Here is a 14,965-nt window from a genome sequence, read left to right as displayed (position 1 = left end):
TTTGGGCCCAAAAAATGCACTAGGGCTTATTTTTGAGGTAGGTCTTACTTTTTTCATGTACATGATCATCTCTCCTTTCTTCTCTTTCACCCCTATTCTTACTCTTTCCTTTCTCTCCCCCACATGTGCAGCATCTTTTCTCCCCTCTCACCCATCCCCTTCCCTCTGCAGCATTTTTCTATCCCTCCCTCCCATGTTCTTATGTTATCCCTCGTGCAGAACCCTTGCACAGCTTCTATCTCTCCCTCACATGCAGCAGAACCCTTGTGCACCCCCCCCCGCGACCTCCCATCTCTCCCTCCCATCCGAATCCCGCCAACTGCGAGACCTACATACCTCCCTCCAAATAGCAGTGTCGGTTTCTGCATACAAGCTGCTTCATGACCTTCTCCCGCCGGGTCTTCTGTGCACCGTGTTACTGATGACGTCATCAGTGATGCGACAGAGAGAATGCCCCAGCGGGAGAAAGACACGAAGCAGCCTGTTTAGAGTGCTGTCGACGCTGCTCTTTGCAGGGAGATATGTAGGTTTTGCGGTTGGCGGGGTTCGGATGGGTGGGAGAGATGGAAGGATGGGAGGGTCAGCAGGGGTTCAGCTGCGTGGAAGGGAGGGATAGACGTGACTGACTCGCGTTGCTTTTGCGATCGACCGGTAGATTGCGATTGACATGTTGGGAACCCCAGCTCTAAACTCACTAGTATGAATCTTTGGTCTGATGTCATGCTCCAGTTGCAGCACATTTTCACATTTTGCAGACTTACAAATACAATTTAAAATGCATTAAAGTAGGAGTTGGTTTTACTGATCTAAACAATATATTTTAGATTTTCAACAGGAATAAAATATAGAAACATTCAGAAAGTAATTAAGAATAAATAATCAAGGATAAAAGTGATGACACCAGGCCAAATGACAGCTTAAGGCCCAAGTCGAGTTCTGTCCTTCCCAGCAAAAATTAGCATTTAAATCCAGCATCATTTAACTTTTTGGGGTGTTTATAACCTCAGAATCAAAGGGGAACACAACCAGACATAGGAAATTGTGTACTTTGCCTCACACTCGAATGATAGGCAAGTTATTAATGGAAAAAATGAAATGAAATACTGTATATACATAACAACATAAGAATCGCCGCTGCTGGGTCAGACCAGTGGTCCATCGTGCCCAGCAGTCCGCTCCCGCGGTGGCCCTTAGGTCAAAGACCAGCACCCTACCTGCGTACGTTCTGGTTCAGCAGGAACTTGTTTAATTTTGTCTTGAATCCCTGGAGGGTGTTTTCCCCTATGACAGATTCCGGAAGAGCGTTACAGTTCTCTACCACTCTCTGGGTGAAGAAGATCTTCCTTACGTTTGTGCGGAATCTATCCCCTTTCAACTGTAGAGAGTGCCCACTCGTTCTCCCTACCTTGGAGAGTGTGAACAGTCTGTCTTTATCTACTAAGTATATTCCCTTCAGTATCTTGAATATTTCGATCATGTCCCCTCTCAATCTCCTCTTTTCAAGAGAGAAGAGGCCCAGTTTCCCTAATCTCTCATTGTACGTCAACTCCTCCAACCCCTTAACCATTTTAGTTGCTCTTCTCTGGACCCTTTCGAGTAGTACCGTGTCTTTCTTCATGTACGGCGACCAGTGCTGGAAGCAGTACTCCAGGTGAGGACGCACCATGGCCCGGTACGGCATATGATAACCTTCTCTGATCTGTTTGTGATCCCCTTTATCATTCCTAGCATTCTGTTTGCCCTTTTTGCCGCCGCCGCACATTGCGCGGATGGCTTCATCGACTTGTTGATCAGAACTCCCAAGTCTCTTTCCTGGGAGGTCTCTCCAAGCACCGCCCCGGACATCCTGTATTTATACATGAGATTTTTGTTACCGACGTGCATCACTTTACACTTATCTATGTTGAACCGTATTTGCCATGTCGATGCCCATTTCTCAAGCTTGATTATGTCACGTTGCAGATCTTCGCAATCCCCCTGTGTCTTCACTACTCTGAATAACTTCGTATTGTCTGCAAATTTAATCACCTACTCGTTGTACCAATGTCCAGATCGTTTATAAAGATGTTGAAGAGCACGGGTCAAGTTTCAAGTTTATTAGGATTTTATATACCGCCTATCAAGGTTATCTAAGCGGTTTTACAATCAGGTACTCATGCATTTTCCCTATCTGTTCCGGTGGGCTCCAAGCACCGAGCCCTGTAGCACCCCACTAGTGATGCTCTTCCAGTCCGAGTATTGTCCATTTACCCCCACTCTCTGTTTTCTAGTAATTATCCTCAGTATGATCTTAAATTGATTTTTCTTCTCCCAGAGTTTAGAGATGGCATTTCATCTCTTCAATTCACAAAGGGTCCCTTTTACTAAAACTGTGGCAAAACTTGCCTTGGCATGCCCCTTACAAAGGTCTTTCCTACATTCTAAGGCCACTTTTGGCACAGCCGCAAAATGACTGATTTTCCCATTTTCTGAATTAACGGACATGTGCCAATTTTGTCCATTGGTGCACGCAATTAGAATAACTAACCGCGTGAGTCCTTTCTGCCACCTATTTTGTGGGAGTTAAGAACCTCCCATGCTAGGGTTGCCAGATTTTCCAATCGGAAAATCCGGATCCGCTCAGTTTCACTCATCCCTACCCTGTAATGCCCTAATCCCGCCCCCAGCTCCGCTGCCTGCTCTCATTGGAAAGGGAGGAAATCCGCGCATGCATAAATTACTCTTGCTGTATCAGGGTTTTTCCATGGTTCATCCAAGCCTTCTTCCTTCTGATGTCATATCATTACCCTCTGCTCATGAGTTTCTTTTCTATAGGAATTGGTGTTCTTTGCTTTATTTATTTATTTATTTAGATTTTTATCCCGTCCTCCCAGTAGCTCAGAACGGTCTACAAGTGAACATACACAATTGAGGGTAATTAGACATATAAGAAGTGCAACAGGTTTGGATGATTGGGCTTACAAGACTGTGATGTGAGTTTAAGTACAGGCAATACAGCAATTTAAGAGTAGAGTTCAAATATAAGTAGTTAGTTTAAGTACAGTTATGTGAGATTAGGTAGTTGTGTAGTTTAAGTACAGTTAAGTGAGAATAGGTACAGTTTGTCAGAGGATAGACTAAGAGAAGACTGTACTGGAATTTAGGGGGAAGGTAGGAGAGAGGAGAGGAGGGTGCTTAAGGGGGGGGAGAGACAGAGGTGATCTTTAGTTGAAGAGGAGGGTCTTTACCAATTTGCGGAATGTTAATAATGAGTTCTGTTGTCTGAGTTGGGGAGGGAGTTGGTTCCAGAGGTGTGGAATGAAGTGACTGTAGGATCGTTTGCGGGCTGTTTCTGTGAGGAGGGACCTTCCGGGGGGGGTGCATAGACGTATCTCCGATTTTGAACGGAGGGTGCGAGTGGGGGTGTAGATGGGAAGCTTGGATTTTATGTAGGAGGGGGTGATGGAATGAATTCTCTTGTGGGCGATTGCCAGGGCCTTGAAAGCACATCGCTGGCTAATTGGGAGCCAGTGTTCAGCATGGAGTGCTAGGGAGATGGGATCGTGGTAGTTGAGGTTGTGTAGGAGGCGGATGGCTGCATTTTGGACCCGTTGGAGGCATTTGAGATTATTTTTGGTTAGTCCATTAAATAGGGAGTTACAATAATCCATTCTGGAGAGGACATATGCGTAGAGGAGTTGGGTGAGGTCAGGTTTGGAGATGTAGGGTTTGATCCTTTTCAGCTGGCGAAGGTAGTAGAAGGAGGTGGAGATTACTTGGGATATGTGGGCAGATAGGGATAGGTGTCCGTCTAGGGTTACTCCTAGGCTGCGAACCTGATCTGTTGCCGTTAGTAGAGTGGAGTCCCATGCTAGTGTAGGACGTGGGTATTTGGTGTTTTTTTTTTCTGATCCATAAGAGTTCGGTTTTAGAGGCGTTAAGTTGAAGTTTGTTGTTCGACATCCATGTTTTCATGTCAGTGAGGCAGTGTTGGAGGTTAGCAATTTGGGATTGCCGGTTCTCGCCTAGAGGGAGGAGCAGCTGGATGTCATCTGCATAAGAGTGGATTTTAATGTTATATTTCTGCGCTATATCGATGACGGGCCTGATGTAGAGGTTGAACAGGAGGGGGGATAGAAGGGCTCCTTGAGGAACACCATATTTGATAGGCTTGGGGCTAGATTTATGTGTCCCTAGAAGGACAGTCTGGGTTCTTTAAAAAGCTGCACATTTTTCCGTTTGTTAAATGTGATGCATTCTAACAGTACACATTAAATCTGTAGCAAAGAACTTCGGTACAGTCAAGGCCGAGTCCATTATATTAAAAAAAAAATCCATTAAAAATGCTTAAGCATTCCACATGATTGTTTTACAAAGATTTCTACAGCCCTTTGTGGCCTAATCAGTCCAGGCACATTATACATTGTGGAAAACAAAGCCCAAGATCAGAAACCCATAGAATCACACTGCCTGCCTTCCAGCCACCAAATGATCTCTGAATAATTGTATTGATGAAAAAGAAATGATTGAGCACAGAGGACACAATGCTAGAAATTCAAAGCAAATCTGCATAGCTAAGAGCCTTAGCTGCACTGTCCAAACTCCATGCATTGACACGCCCAATTAGAATTAGCAACTCCAATAAGGCCAAATAACTAGCTAGACCAGTGCCCAAACTGCAACCCAAAACCCACTTACTTATCGCAAAAAGTCTATACCAAAAATAGCCAAAACTATTAGTTAACACTACAGAGATGGATATTCCCTGAATCAACAATCTGCTCCTCTCTGCTATGCTATGCCACGCCGTCAGCTATGCTCCACTCCAACCCCACCACGGGAATCACCGTCGCCACAGACTCAACAGGCTGCCATCCACGCTGCACCCTCATGCCGCATGTGAGCCACTCGCCTTACCCCAGACAGGGGAGGGAGGAAGCGCTCCCATTGGGCTGCTGGGCAGAGGGGCGGGTGATGTGAGAGATGTCTTCAGGTGCGCGTGGAGAAGGGGAGGGGAGTAGTCCGACCCTGCGATCCTGTGGCTTTCTAGCAACGAACTCTGGCAAACTCCGTGCTGGGGCAATAGGTTCGCCACCAATGAGCTAGACCAGTGTTCTTCAACCACCGGTCCATGGACCAGTGCCGGTCCATAGAAATTTCCTGCCGGTCCACAGGGCCAGCACGTGCATCAGGCCCAAAACTGTTCTTCAGCCGCCAGCCCACGGTGCGATCGATGCGGCGTTATCTTCGAGCCTGCTCCCTCTTCCTAACTGATTCAGTGCACTAAGCCACGGGCAGTGGCTCCTACGGGCATCCTGCGCCTGAACCGGAAGCCTTCTCTCTGACGTCGCAACGTCAGAGGGAAGTTTTTCAGATGAGGCACGGGACGTGCAAAGTGCAATTAGTACTATTATGGGGGTGGAGATTGGGTAGAGATGGGCGGGGTCTGGCCCACGACTTAGCCCCGTGTTCTTCAACCGCCGATCCACAGACCGATGCCGGACCACAGAATAATTCTTTTATTTCTGCCGGTCCATAGGTGTAAAAAGGTTGAAAAACACTGAGCTAGACCATCTTGGGTTCTTATCAATATTTATCTTGATTTTAACAGCAATCAGAAGTACTTAAATAGCTTATGAACTAGAACGCTAATTAATGAGGATTCGGCGGGATATAAGATTGCCTAAAACATAGCATGAAAATAAAAAGGGCCTTATTCCCAGCTACTTTTCTCTTTTTGTTCTTAAGGCATTTTCTCAGCAGTTTTTATTACAGTTCAGCTCCCTGTTTACTGGTTTTCCCCATGCTCCCTCTTCAATTTTTCACGGCTTTTATGAGGTTTTGTGGAGGACAAGCACAGCAACATCCCAAGCCACTTTCTTTCAGATTGATGGACATGACTAAGCGACTGAAGCTTTCCAAACATTTATAAACACAATCAGTCCTCAGGAATGAAGCACAAATCACAACACAAAGGGGGATCTTAATGACTACGAATTATTTCTCTAGCGCTACCAGACGCAGTGCTGCAGAGAGTCATAAAGAGTATGAAAACAGTCCCTGCTCGAAAGAGCTTACAATCTAAACAGGCAAGACAGACAAACAGGATGTCGTTGATACGGTTCAGGGGAAGAGTTAATCTGCTGGCTGGGTTGGAAGGCAGAGGGGAGTACAGGACAATCAAGCCATGGTGACATCACTGATGAGGTTGGTTCTTATTGGTGGAATGAGGCATTATGACATCACAATCTCAGCTCTGCTTCCCAAAGACTGAAACTCTTCACACTACCACTACTACTATGAATTATTTCTATAGCGCTACCAGACGTACGGAGCACTGTACAGAGTCACAAAGAAGACAGTCCCTGCTCCAAAGAGCTTACAATCTAAACAGCCAAGACAGACAAACAGGATGTTGTGGATATGGTTCAGGGGAACAGTTAATCTGCTGTCTGGGTTGGAGGGCAGAGGGGAATACAGGACAATCAAGCCATTGTGACATCACTGATGAGGTTGGTTCTTATTGGTGGAATGAGGCATTATGACATCACAATCTCAGCTCCGCTTCCCAAAGACTGAAACTCTTCACACTACTACTACTGTGAATTATTTCGCTGTACTGTACAGAGTCACAAAGAAGACAGTCCCTGCTCGAAGGAGCTTACAATCTAAATAGCCAAGACAGACAAACAGGATGTCATGGCTACAGTTAAGGGGAACGGTTAATCAGCTGGCTGGGCTGGAGGGCAGAGGAGTTGGGTTACGTATTGAAGGCTATATCAAAAAGGTGGGTTTTCAGTCTGCTTTATCTGAGTACTGACTTATGTTTGAAAAATTTGGACGTCCTATTGCTCTACAGCAGGGGTGTCAAAGTCCCTCCTCGAGGGCCGCAATTTCAGGATTTCTCCAATGAATATGCATGAGATCTATTAGCATACAATGAAAGCAGTGCATGCAAATAGATCTCATGTATATTCACTGGGGGAATCCTGAAAACCCGACTGGATTGTGGCCCTCGAGGAGGGACTTTGACACTCCTGCTCTACAGGAAACCTGCTTTCCATTTGGACTTTTATCGATATTATTTGTCATTTTGAAAATCACATACTAGGTGCACGTGACCTCGACATGAAAAGAGCATTTTAAAATTCAGTGTAGAATCCAGAAAATGGGAGAATATTTTACGTTGCCTTGCTAGGCAGCAACTGGCATCCACAACGTGTGGCTTGACAAGCGGGGTGGAAGGCAATTCTCTTTCACAGAAAGAGCTGGCAGAAGACAGCGGTTCAACATTGTGCCATCCAGCAGTGAGCATTCACACAGTGTCTAATTAAAGCACAATGATAATGACATGGAAGCCAGTGACCTTGAACTGGGACCATTCTGCTTTATACCATTACTCTCTCTTTGTTGGACAGCAGAGGGAAGGGGCCAATGAGATAACCAGTCTTTCAATATGAATTGCCGTCTCTGTAGTAAATCCCCTTAGAGGTGATTATTTTATATGGCGAACGGATGGCTTCCAGTTCTCTTATTCAATGTTATCTGTCTTCAGGCGAATAAATATTACAACTGTTTTATGCTACTTTTCCTTCTGACTCAGCTAGGCTTATCTTTCCTTAGAAAATTGCAAGCACACTGCTGGAGTAATTTCAGAAATAAAGAATGCACCTGTCAGGATGAAAAACTCAAGAGGATGTGAGGGCAAGTACCGTATTTTCACGCATATAACGTGCGCGTTATACACGATTTTTACAAACCGTGCATAACCTTGCGTGTTATACGCGTGAGCGCGTTGTATAATTTTTTTTTTACATCGTTCCCCCCCGACGTCCGATTCACCCCGCAGGACCGCTCGCACCCCCACCCCGAAGGACTGCTCGCACGCACTCGCACTCGCACTCTGACGTCAGAGAAAGGGCAGGACCGCCGGAAGAGGAAGCAGCGCAGACACAGGGCTCACAGAAGGGCCGGGACCGCCGGCAGAAGAAGCAGCAGGACAACGGTAGGAGCTTCTACATGATTGGGGGGGGGGTCGGGAGGCTGAGGGGGTGCGAGCGGTCCTTCGGGGTGGGGGTGCGGGTGCATGCGAGCGGTCCTTCGGGGTGGGGGTGCGTGCGAGCGGTCCTGCGGGGGGGGGGGTGAATCGGACGTCGGGGGGGGGCATCAAGCTTTCAGGGTGGGGACAGGACTTCAAGGGGGAGAGCAGAGTCGGGGCGGCCAGAGGAGAGTCGGGCGGGCGAAAGGAGAGTCGGGGCGGCATGCGCGGTATACGGGTGTGTGCGGTATATAAAAATGTATTTACATAAATTACAGTTTCCCGCGTGCTATACCCGTGTGCGCGTTTTACACGGGTGCGCGGTATATGAGTGAAAATATGGTAATCCTTTTAGTAAATGTTCTCTGGAAATATGGAAAAGTGTTGGGGAAAAAACTTTTAGGAAGAGAAAAAAGTATTTTCCCCCCTATATTATATGCACGAGACTTTACACCAGGCAGGGAGGGGGGAATTTTTAAGAAGTGGGAGGCAAAAAGTTAAGATGTTTTGGTCAATTTATTGAGGAAGGGGAGGTAAAAGTTTTTATGGATCTTCGGATCAATATCAACTAGAAGCGAGAGATCTTTTCCCTTATTTACAAGTAAAAAAACCCTACATATTCAAAACAAGAAAAAACTGTACAAGATGTAGGCTGTGTTTATTATATCAAATATTAAATGCGGTCAATGATACCACCTTTTTACAAACTCGACACGGTCCATGTTTCGGTAAACACGCCTTCCTCAGGGGTCCATGGTTGATAAGGTTTTGAATCAAAACGCAATTTAAACTGATAATGAACAAAAGCCTATGCAGTAATCAGATAAACGCGAGCCGACGGGTCCCTTGGTTTGTAAAAAGATGGTATCATTGACCGCATTTAATATTTGATATAATAAACACAGCCTGCATCTTGTACATATTGTCTGCAGTTTTTTCTTGTTTCATGTTTGTTGTTTCTGTACTGCAGTCTTCGTTGGATTTTGCCTTTTAAAAAACTACATATTGACATATAAAGGGGCTAGGGTGTGTTTCCTGGTTATATAAAATTATAAACGAGGATAAAGAAACCAAAACATCATATATGAAAGCATGGGAAAAAGAGCTGGGGAAGGAATGGTGGGGGGCAATCGTATCGCATCTTTTTCAGACAGCTAGAGCAGCCACCTTGGTGGAAAATGCTATTAAACTCAAAGAGCGTTGGTACATTACTCCGGTCTTAATTAGTAAATGTACTAAACAGAGTGATGCTACTTGTTGGAAAGGATGTGGTGGAAGAAGTACATTAGTTTGGGGACTGGCACCTAGCATTCGTTTTGAATCTGTCCCATTTCAACTTTTCCGAATAGTAAGGAGATTCTGAGACATGGAGCAAAGAGGTTTGGATGGGCTATAACAGGGGTCTGCAACCTTTAAGACATAAAGAGCCACTTGGACCCGTTTTCGAAAAGAAAAAAAAAACTTGGAGCCGCAAAACCATTATAAAACAAATCTAACACTGCATATATTGTTTCTTATCTTAATGCTATATACAGGATCACTAAATTGAAAATAAAATCATTTTTCCTACCTTTGCTGTTTGGTGATTTCATGAGTCTCTGGTTGCACTTTCTTCTTCTGACTGTACATCCAATCTTTCTTCCTTTCTTTCAGCCTCCTGTATGTTTCCTCTCCTCCAGACCTCATTCTCTCCCCCAACTTTTTCTTTCTGTCTCCCTGTTCCGCCTTCTTTCTGTCTCCCTGTCAGCCCCCTTTCTTTCTTTCTCCGTGTCCTCCCCCAAGCCACTCGGTTTGTTGCCACCGCCATCGGGGAATAGCCCCCAAGCCACCGCCGTCCCAAGCTTTCCCTGCAGAAGCGTCGCGCTGACCAGCATTCCGCTTCCTGACGTCAATTCTGACGTAGGAGAGGAAGTTCCGGGCCAACAAGGCATTTCTCCTCATTCCATCCAGCCTGAGCCCCATCTCTCCTTGATCCAGCATTTCTCTTCTGTGTTTGTCAGAATTACCATTCCACCTATTTTCCAGCATCACCCTTCTTTGTGTCCATCTCACTATATCTTCCTTTCTTTCAGCCTCCTGTATGTTTCCTCTCCTCCAGACCTCATTCTCTCCCCCAACTTTTTCTTTCTGTCTCCCTGTTCCCCCTGGCCCATGGGACTCCCACGGGGATGCACCCCTGACCCACGGGACTCCCACGGGGACGCCCCCTGGCCCACGGAACTCCCACGGGGATGAAAACAGCCTACCTAAATTCTGGCGATGCAGACATGCAGCTTACAAGTCCGGCGTCGCAGCGGGAAATAGCCGGACCAATCAGCAAGCAAGGCTTTCATCTGTGTACGTGCTGAGCTCACTGCTCAGCATGGCTATTTCCCGCCGCGACGCCGGACTTGTAAGCTGCATGCCTGCGTGACACACTACCGGAGCCGCGGCAAAGGTGGAAAAGAGCCGCATGTGACTCTGGAGCCGCAGGTTGCCGACCCCCGGGCTATACAGAATAAGAAGTCTGTCGATAAATTTGGGCTGGTTGCTCAGATGAATTTTAAAAGTTAGAAGTAGGATTTTATAGCTGATTCTGTGTTCTACAGGTAACCAATGTGCTTTGAATTGAAGGGGGAAAAACATGATCATATTTTTTTTGCATTCAAAATTATTTTGATCGCTGTATTCTGCACTATCTGGAGGCGCCTTATTTCCTCTCTGTTCAAATCCCTTCCCCTGCCAGTTTACCTGCAGTAATGGACGCTGTACTGCCAGTATCTTCATGGTGTCAGCACTGGCTAGTATTTTCAACGGATCAGACACTTTGGTGGCACCTTCAATCTCCTTATTGATCTCGGTCAAGACCTGATTCAAAAAGATGTTCTTGATATAGATAGTGAGGAATTCTCTGAGTGGACATTGCTTGGCAGGGCCGAGACCCGTGGCATGTTCTATCTCTTGAATAAACCTGAGGATAAGGAGAGACAATACAGAAACCAAGTTAAAAAAACAGTGTGACTATCAGCAAATTAAAAATTATAACATGCTTCACTTCACATGTGTACCCAGAGCATCTGTAATGGATAAATACACGTGGAGGAGTATTTTCACTAAGTCGTCCAAGTCCAAATTGGAACATTTTCCTCTTTATGTACAGAAAAAGTACATCTCTGAGCCATTTTTGAACAGAAAAATGACTTAAAGATGGACATGTTTGCACAGAAGACATCTAAAAAGAAGAGCCATTTTCCAAACTGACACAGTCCAACTTATAAATGCCCAAAACCCCAGACACAAGAGCGTCTGTCTGGCATCATTTTGAGAGACGTCCCTGCAGATCAGAGGGGCAGCCCAGTGATCAGTGCAGTGGACTTAACAATGGCACCCAGGTACAATTCCCACTAAAACGCCTTCATTTTGTACTGTGAGCTCTCCAAGAACAGAATAAAATCTACTGTCCTATATGAAGGGCCACTGAAAAGTTCTCAGCCCAACCAAGAAGAGAATGATGTGGAGCCATGAAACGTACAAGTTATTCCATACTTTTTGCTTCTTTATGTATCATTGAAATGAAAAGCGTCAAGAGAAGTCTGAAATAACTTGTACGTTTCGTGGCTCCCCATCATTCTCTTCTTGGTTAGGCTGAGAACTTTTTAGCGGCTCCTCGTATTGTGATGTCATAATGCTTCATTCCACCAATGCCTAAGAGCCAACTCATTGGTGATGTCACAATCACTTGGTTTCCCTCTACTTGTGCCCATTTACAAGATGCATTGGCCTCACTGAAACAAAGTGTCAAGAAAAGTATGGAATAACTTGTAAGTTTTATGGCTCCTCATCATTCTCTTCTTGGTTGGGCTGAGAACTGTTCAGTGTCTCCTCGTATTGTGATGTCATAATGCCTCATTCAACCAATGCCTAAGAGCCAACCTCATCGGTGATGTCACAATGGCTTGGTTTCTCTCTACTTGTGCTCATTTACTAGATGCATTGGCCTCACTGAAACAAACAGTGTCAAGAACATAAGCAATGCCTCTTTTGGGTCAGACCTGAGGTCCATCGTGCCCAGCAGTCCGCTCACGCGGTGGCCCAACAGGTCCAGGACCTGTGCAGTAATCCTCTATCTATACCCCTCTATCCCCTTTTCCAGCAGGAAATTGTCTAATTCTTTCTTGAACCCCAGTACCGTACTCTGCCCTATTACGCTCTCTGGAAGCGCATTCCAGGTGTCCACCACACGTTGGGTAAAGAAGAACTTCCTAGCTTGCAAGTTGCATGGCTCCACATCATTCTCTTCTTGGTTGGGTTGTATTTGGAGAGCTTACAATTTCCACCACAAATGTACTAGGTAGAGTGGGATTGGGACCTGGATCCCCTTGTTCACAGTCTACTGCACTGACCATTAGGCTACTTCAGAGCTGCTTGCTACTCTGTTGGGTATGCCCAAATACCTAATGCAGTCAGAGTGCCTCGTATCCCCTTTCAGTTTTACTTGTATGTTACAGAATATTCCAGAAAAGCCTTTCATACAAAACAAAACCCTCCATCGCCTCTGGAAATAGCCTCATTTGAAAAAAACCAAAAACAAAGGTATCTCCTTCTAGTTGTGCTTATCCATTTTTTGTTTTAAGTGTATAATATCATTAAGTGAACACTTTTACTCTAGAAGCATCCATGCAGCCACTTGCGTGATGGACAGTCAGGCAGGCCATTTCTGTCCTTGGGATTCAAGCTTATAAAACGGTGACACTATTACCCAATCATAGGCGAACATATGCAGAGGAAGAAGCAGCAATTTTCACAAGGTCACCTGGAGAGTTAATGAGTGAAACAACAGAAGAAAAGGAAATGCATCTAAGGCCACTAAAGGAGACTATGTAATGTTCAATAGTTATGATGAAGTAATGCTGACATTGATGAGAGCAGAGCTCTTGCAATCTATGGAGAAAGCAGCTCTAAGAGGCTCTCTGTCTCCCATTTGGGTTGTCAGCACAGCAAAAACCAATAGCTGAGGGGTATATTCGAGGCAGGTTTGCTCTGGCTAATTGCAGAGGTTAAGGCAGTGGTAATCAGTCTATAAGCCGTGATTCCCTAGAGAGGCTTGCAACGTTATCTGATTGTTTTAAGTACCAATTTGCCTTTTCGTGTCTGCTCTATTGCTTCCTTGACTAGCTTTCCTTTTTGACCCAATATACTGTATGGTGTTCCATATATTTTATTCCTTGCTATATTCATGCTTTAATATATAGCGAGATTCTCATACCTATACAGTAGACCCCCGTGAAGTCGCGGTTCCAGGTTCGCGGCCCCAGTAATTTGTGCTTTTTTCCAAGTCTCCGCTCGGAGCCTCTTTAAAAAAAGTCCATGAGAAGGAGGGACAGCACAAGACGGCAGGAGGCAGAGCAGATCGGCAGCCAACTGCAGACGGGCAGAAGTCCTCGGCATCTCCGGCGAGATCCAAGTTAAAAAAAAAAAAAAGAGCAGCAAAGTGGCGAGCCCTTTCCCGCCTCCGATCCTCGCTCCTAAACCGCATCCAATAATCGTGGTTTTTCAAAGTTTGCAGGTACTCCTGGAACATAACTCCCGCAAATTTCAGGGGAGTACTGTATTGGGATTCCAACGAGGACCTATGCAGCTCTTCCTAATCAACTTTGAGGGGGGAGCAGTATTTGCTGAGTTAAAAGTATAATGCATATTTGCCTCTTAAATGGCAAAATCATGCATTATTTTACAGTACTGCAAGTTAGTTTAAGTCCATACAGGTTGCATAATGAGATGCAAACACCACATGTAATTATTATGGAAATTGCAAGCCGCATTAGTTTTGGAAAAAGACAGCTCAAGGATGGCATTATTTTTCTTTTCTTGAATCAGCAGCCCACTAACGTGTGGCCTGATGCTCTCCGAGGCCCTTCCTTAAAGGAACCAGTGCGACAGTGTGAAGCACCTCTCTCCCCAGACTCCTCGTGCATGCCTCCTGAAGGCATCCCTCTTCACATTCCCCAACCCTCCTTAAAGGCGTCCACTTCCTCCCCTGAAACCCACTTCATAAATCTGCAGTGGTCTAAGGCAGTGGTCTCAAACTCAAACCCTTTGCAGGGCCACATTTTGGATTTGTAGGTACTTGGAGGGCCGCAGCAAAAATAGTTAATGTCTTATTAAAGAAATGACAATTTTGCATGAAGTAAAACTCTTTATAGTGTCCTCCAGCTTCCACCTCCTGGTTTCCCGGTCTTAGTTTCAGCTACTTACCGCAGCCTGCAGAGAGGATTACCGGTGCTGTAGCATTCCTTGCAGGCTGCCATCGGCCTCCGCAGCACGTTCCCTCCGCCATGATCCCGCCCCTCCTCTGATGTCGGGGGCAGGATCGCAGCAGAGGGAACGTGCTGCTGAGGATGATAGCAGCCTGAAAGGATCGCCACAGCACCAGCAATCCTCTCTGCAGACTGTGGTAATTATCTGAAGGTAAGTGTAGGATTCCAGGGGGAAGCCGAGGACGCTGCAAAGAGCGGGCAGCACTAGTACAGACCGCGGGCCGCAAAGTAGAACCTGGTGGGCCGCATGTGGCCCCCGGGCCACGTGTTTGGGACCACTGATCTAAGGTTACCCGCCCCCCTCTGGCAACAGGTTCAACATGGCACTGGCTGAACCCGAGAAGTAGTCTCAGTGGCCCACTTAGACTTTTAACGATAAGAGAGGCTCAATAAATAAGAGCTTTCAAAGCCATTACGTGTACATTTCATCTCAACAGTTAAATAGCCGTAATGATAGAGACCCCAACAGTTTACTGTGTTTAAAAAGTCTTTTCTACAATATTCCTGCTTTGAGGAAAAAATTCTATAGTACATCAAAGAGAGATCATAAGAATACCCCTCAAAAGGAGCCATTTGAATGAAATGGATTGAAAACATTAAAATGTAAAAAGAATTTTCTGTGTGTTACTACATCATGTCATGTTAATGGTGA

At 45.6% G+C, this 14,965-nt stretch overlaps 1 protein-coding gene across 1 annotated transcript in view; it reads right to left on the bottom strand.

The window, feature by feature from the left end:
• Positions 1-14,965, bottom strand: part of EXOC4 (exocyst complex component 4) — a 622,023-nt gene that overhangs the window by 187,374 nt on the left and 419,684 nt on the right. The window contains exon 11 of the mRNA XM_033958806.1: positions 10,748-10,967. Within this exon, the coding sequence (XP_033814697.1) occupies positions 10,748-10,967 (220 nt within the window). The remainder of the gene's footprint in view (positions 1-10,747; positions 10,968-14,965) is intronic.

The sequence above is a fragment of the Geotrypetes seraphini genome, chromosome 9 (genome assembly GCF_902459505.1).
Source record: "Geotrypetes seraphini chromosome 9, aGeoSer1.1, whole genome shotgun sequence".
Taxonomy (NCBI): domain Eukaryota; kingdom Metazoa; phylum Chordata; class Amphibia; order Gymnophiona; family Dermophiidae; genus Geotrypetes; species Geotrypetes seraphini.
The sequence above is the reverse complement of the archived record's forward strand: the minus strand, read 5'-3'. Positions and strand labels throughout refer to the sequence as shown.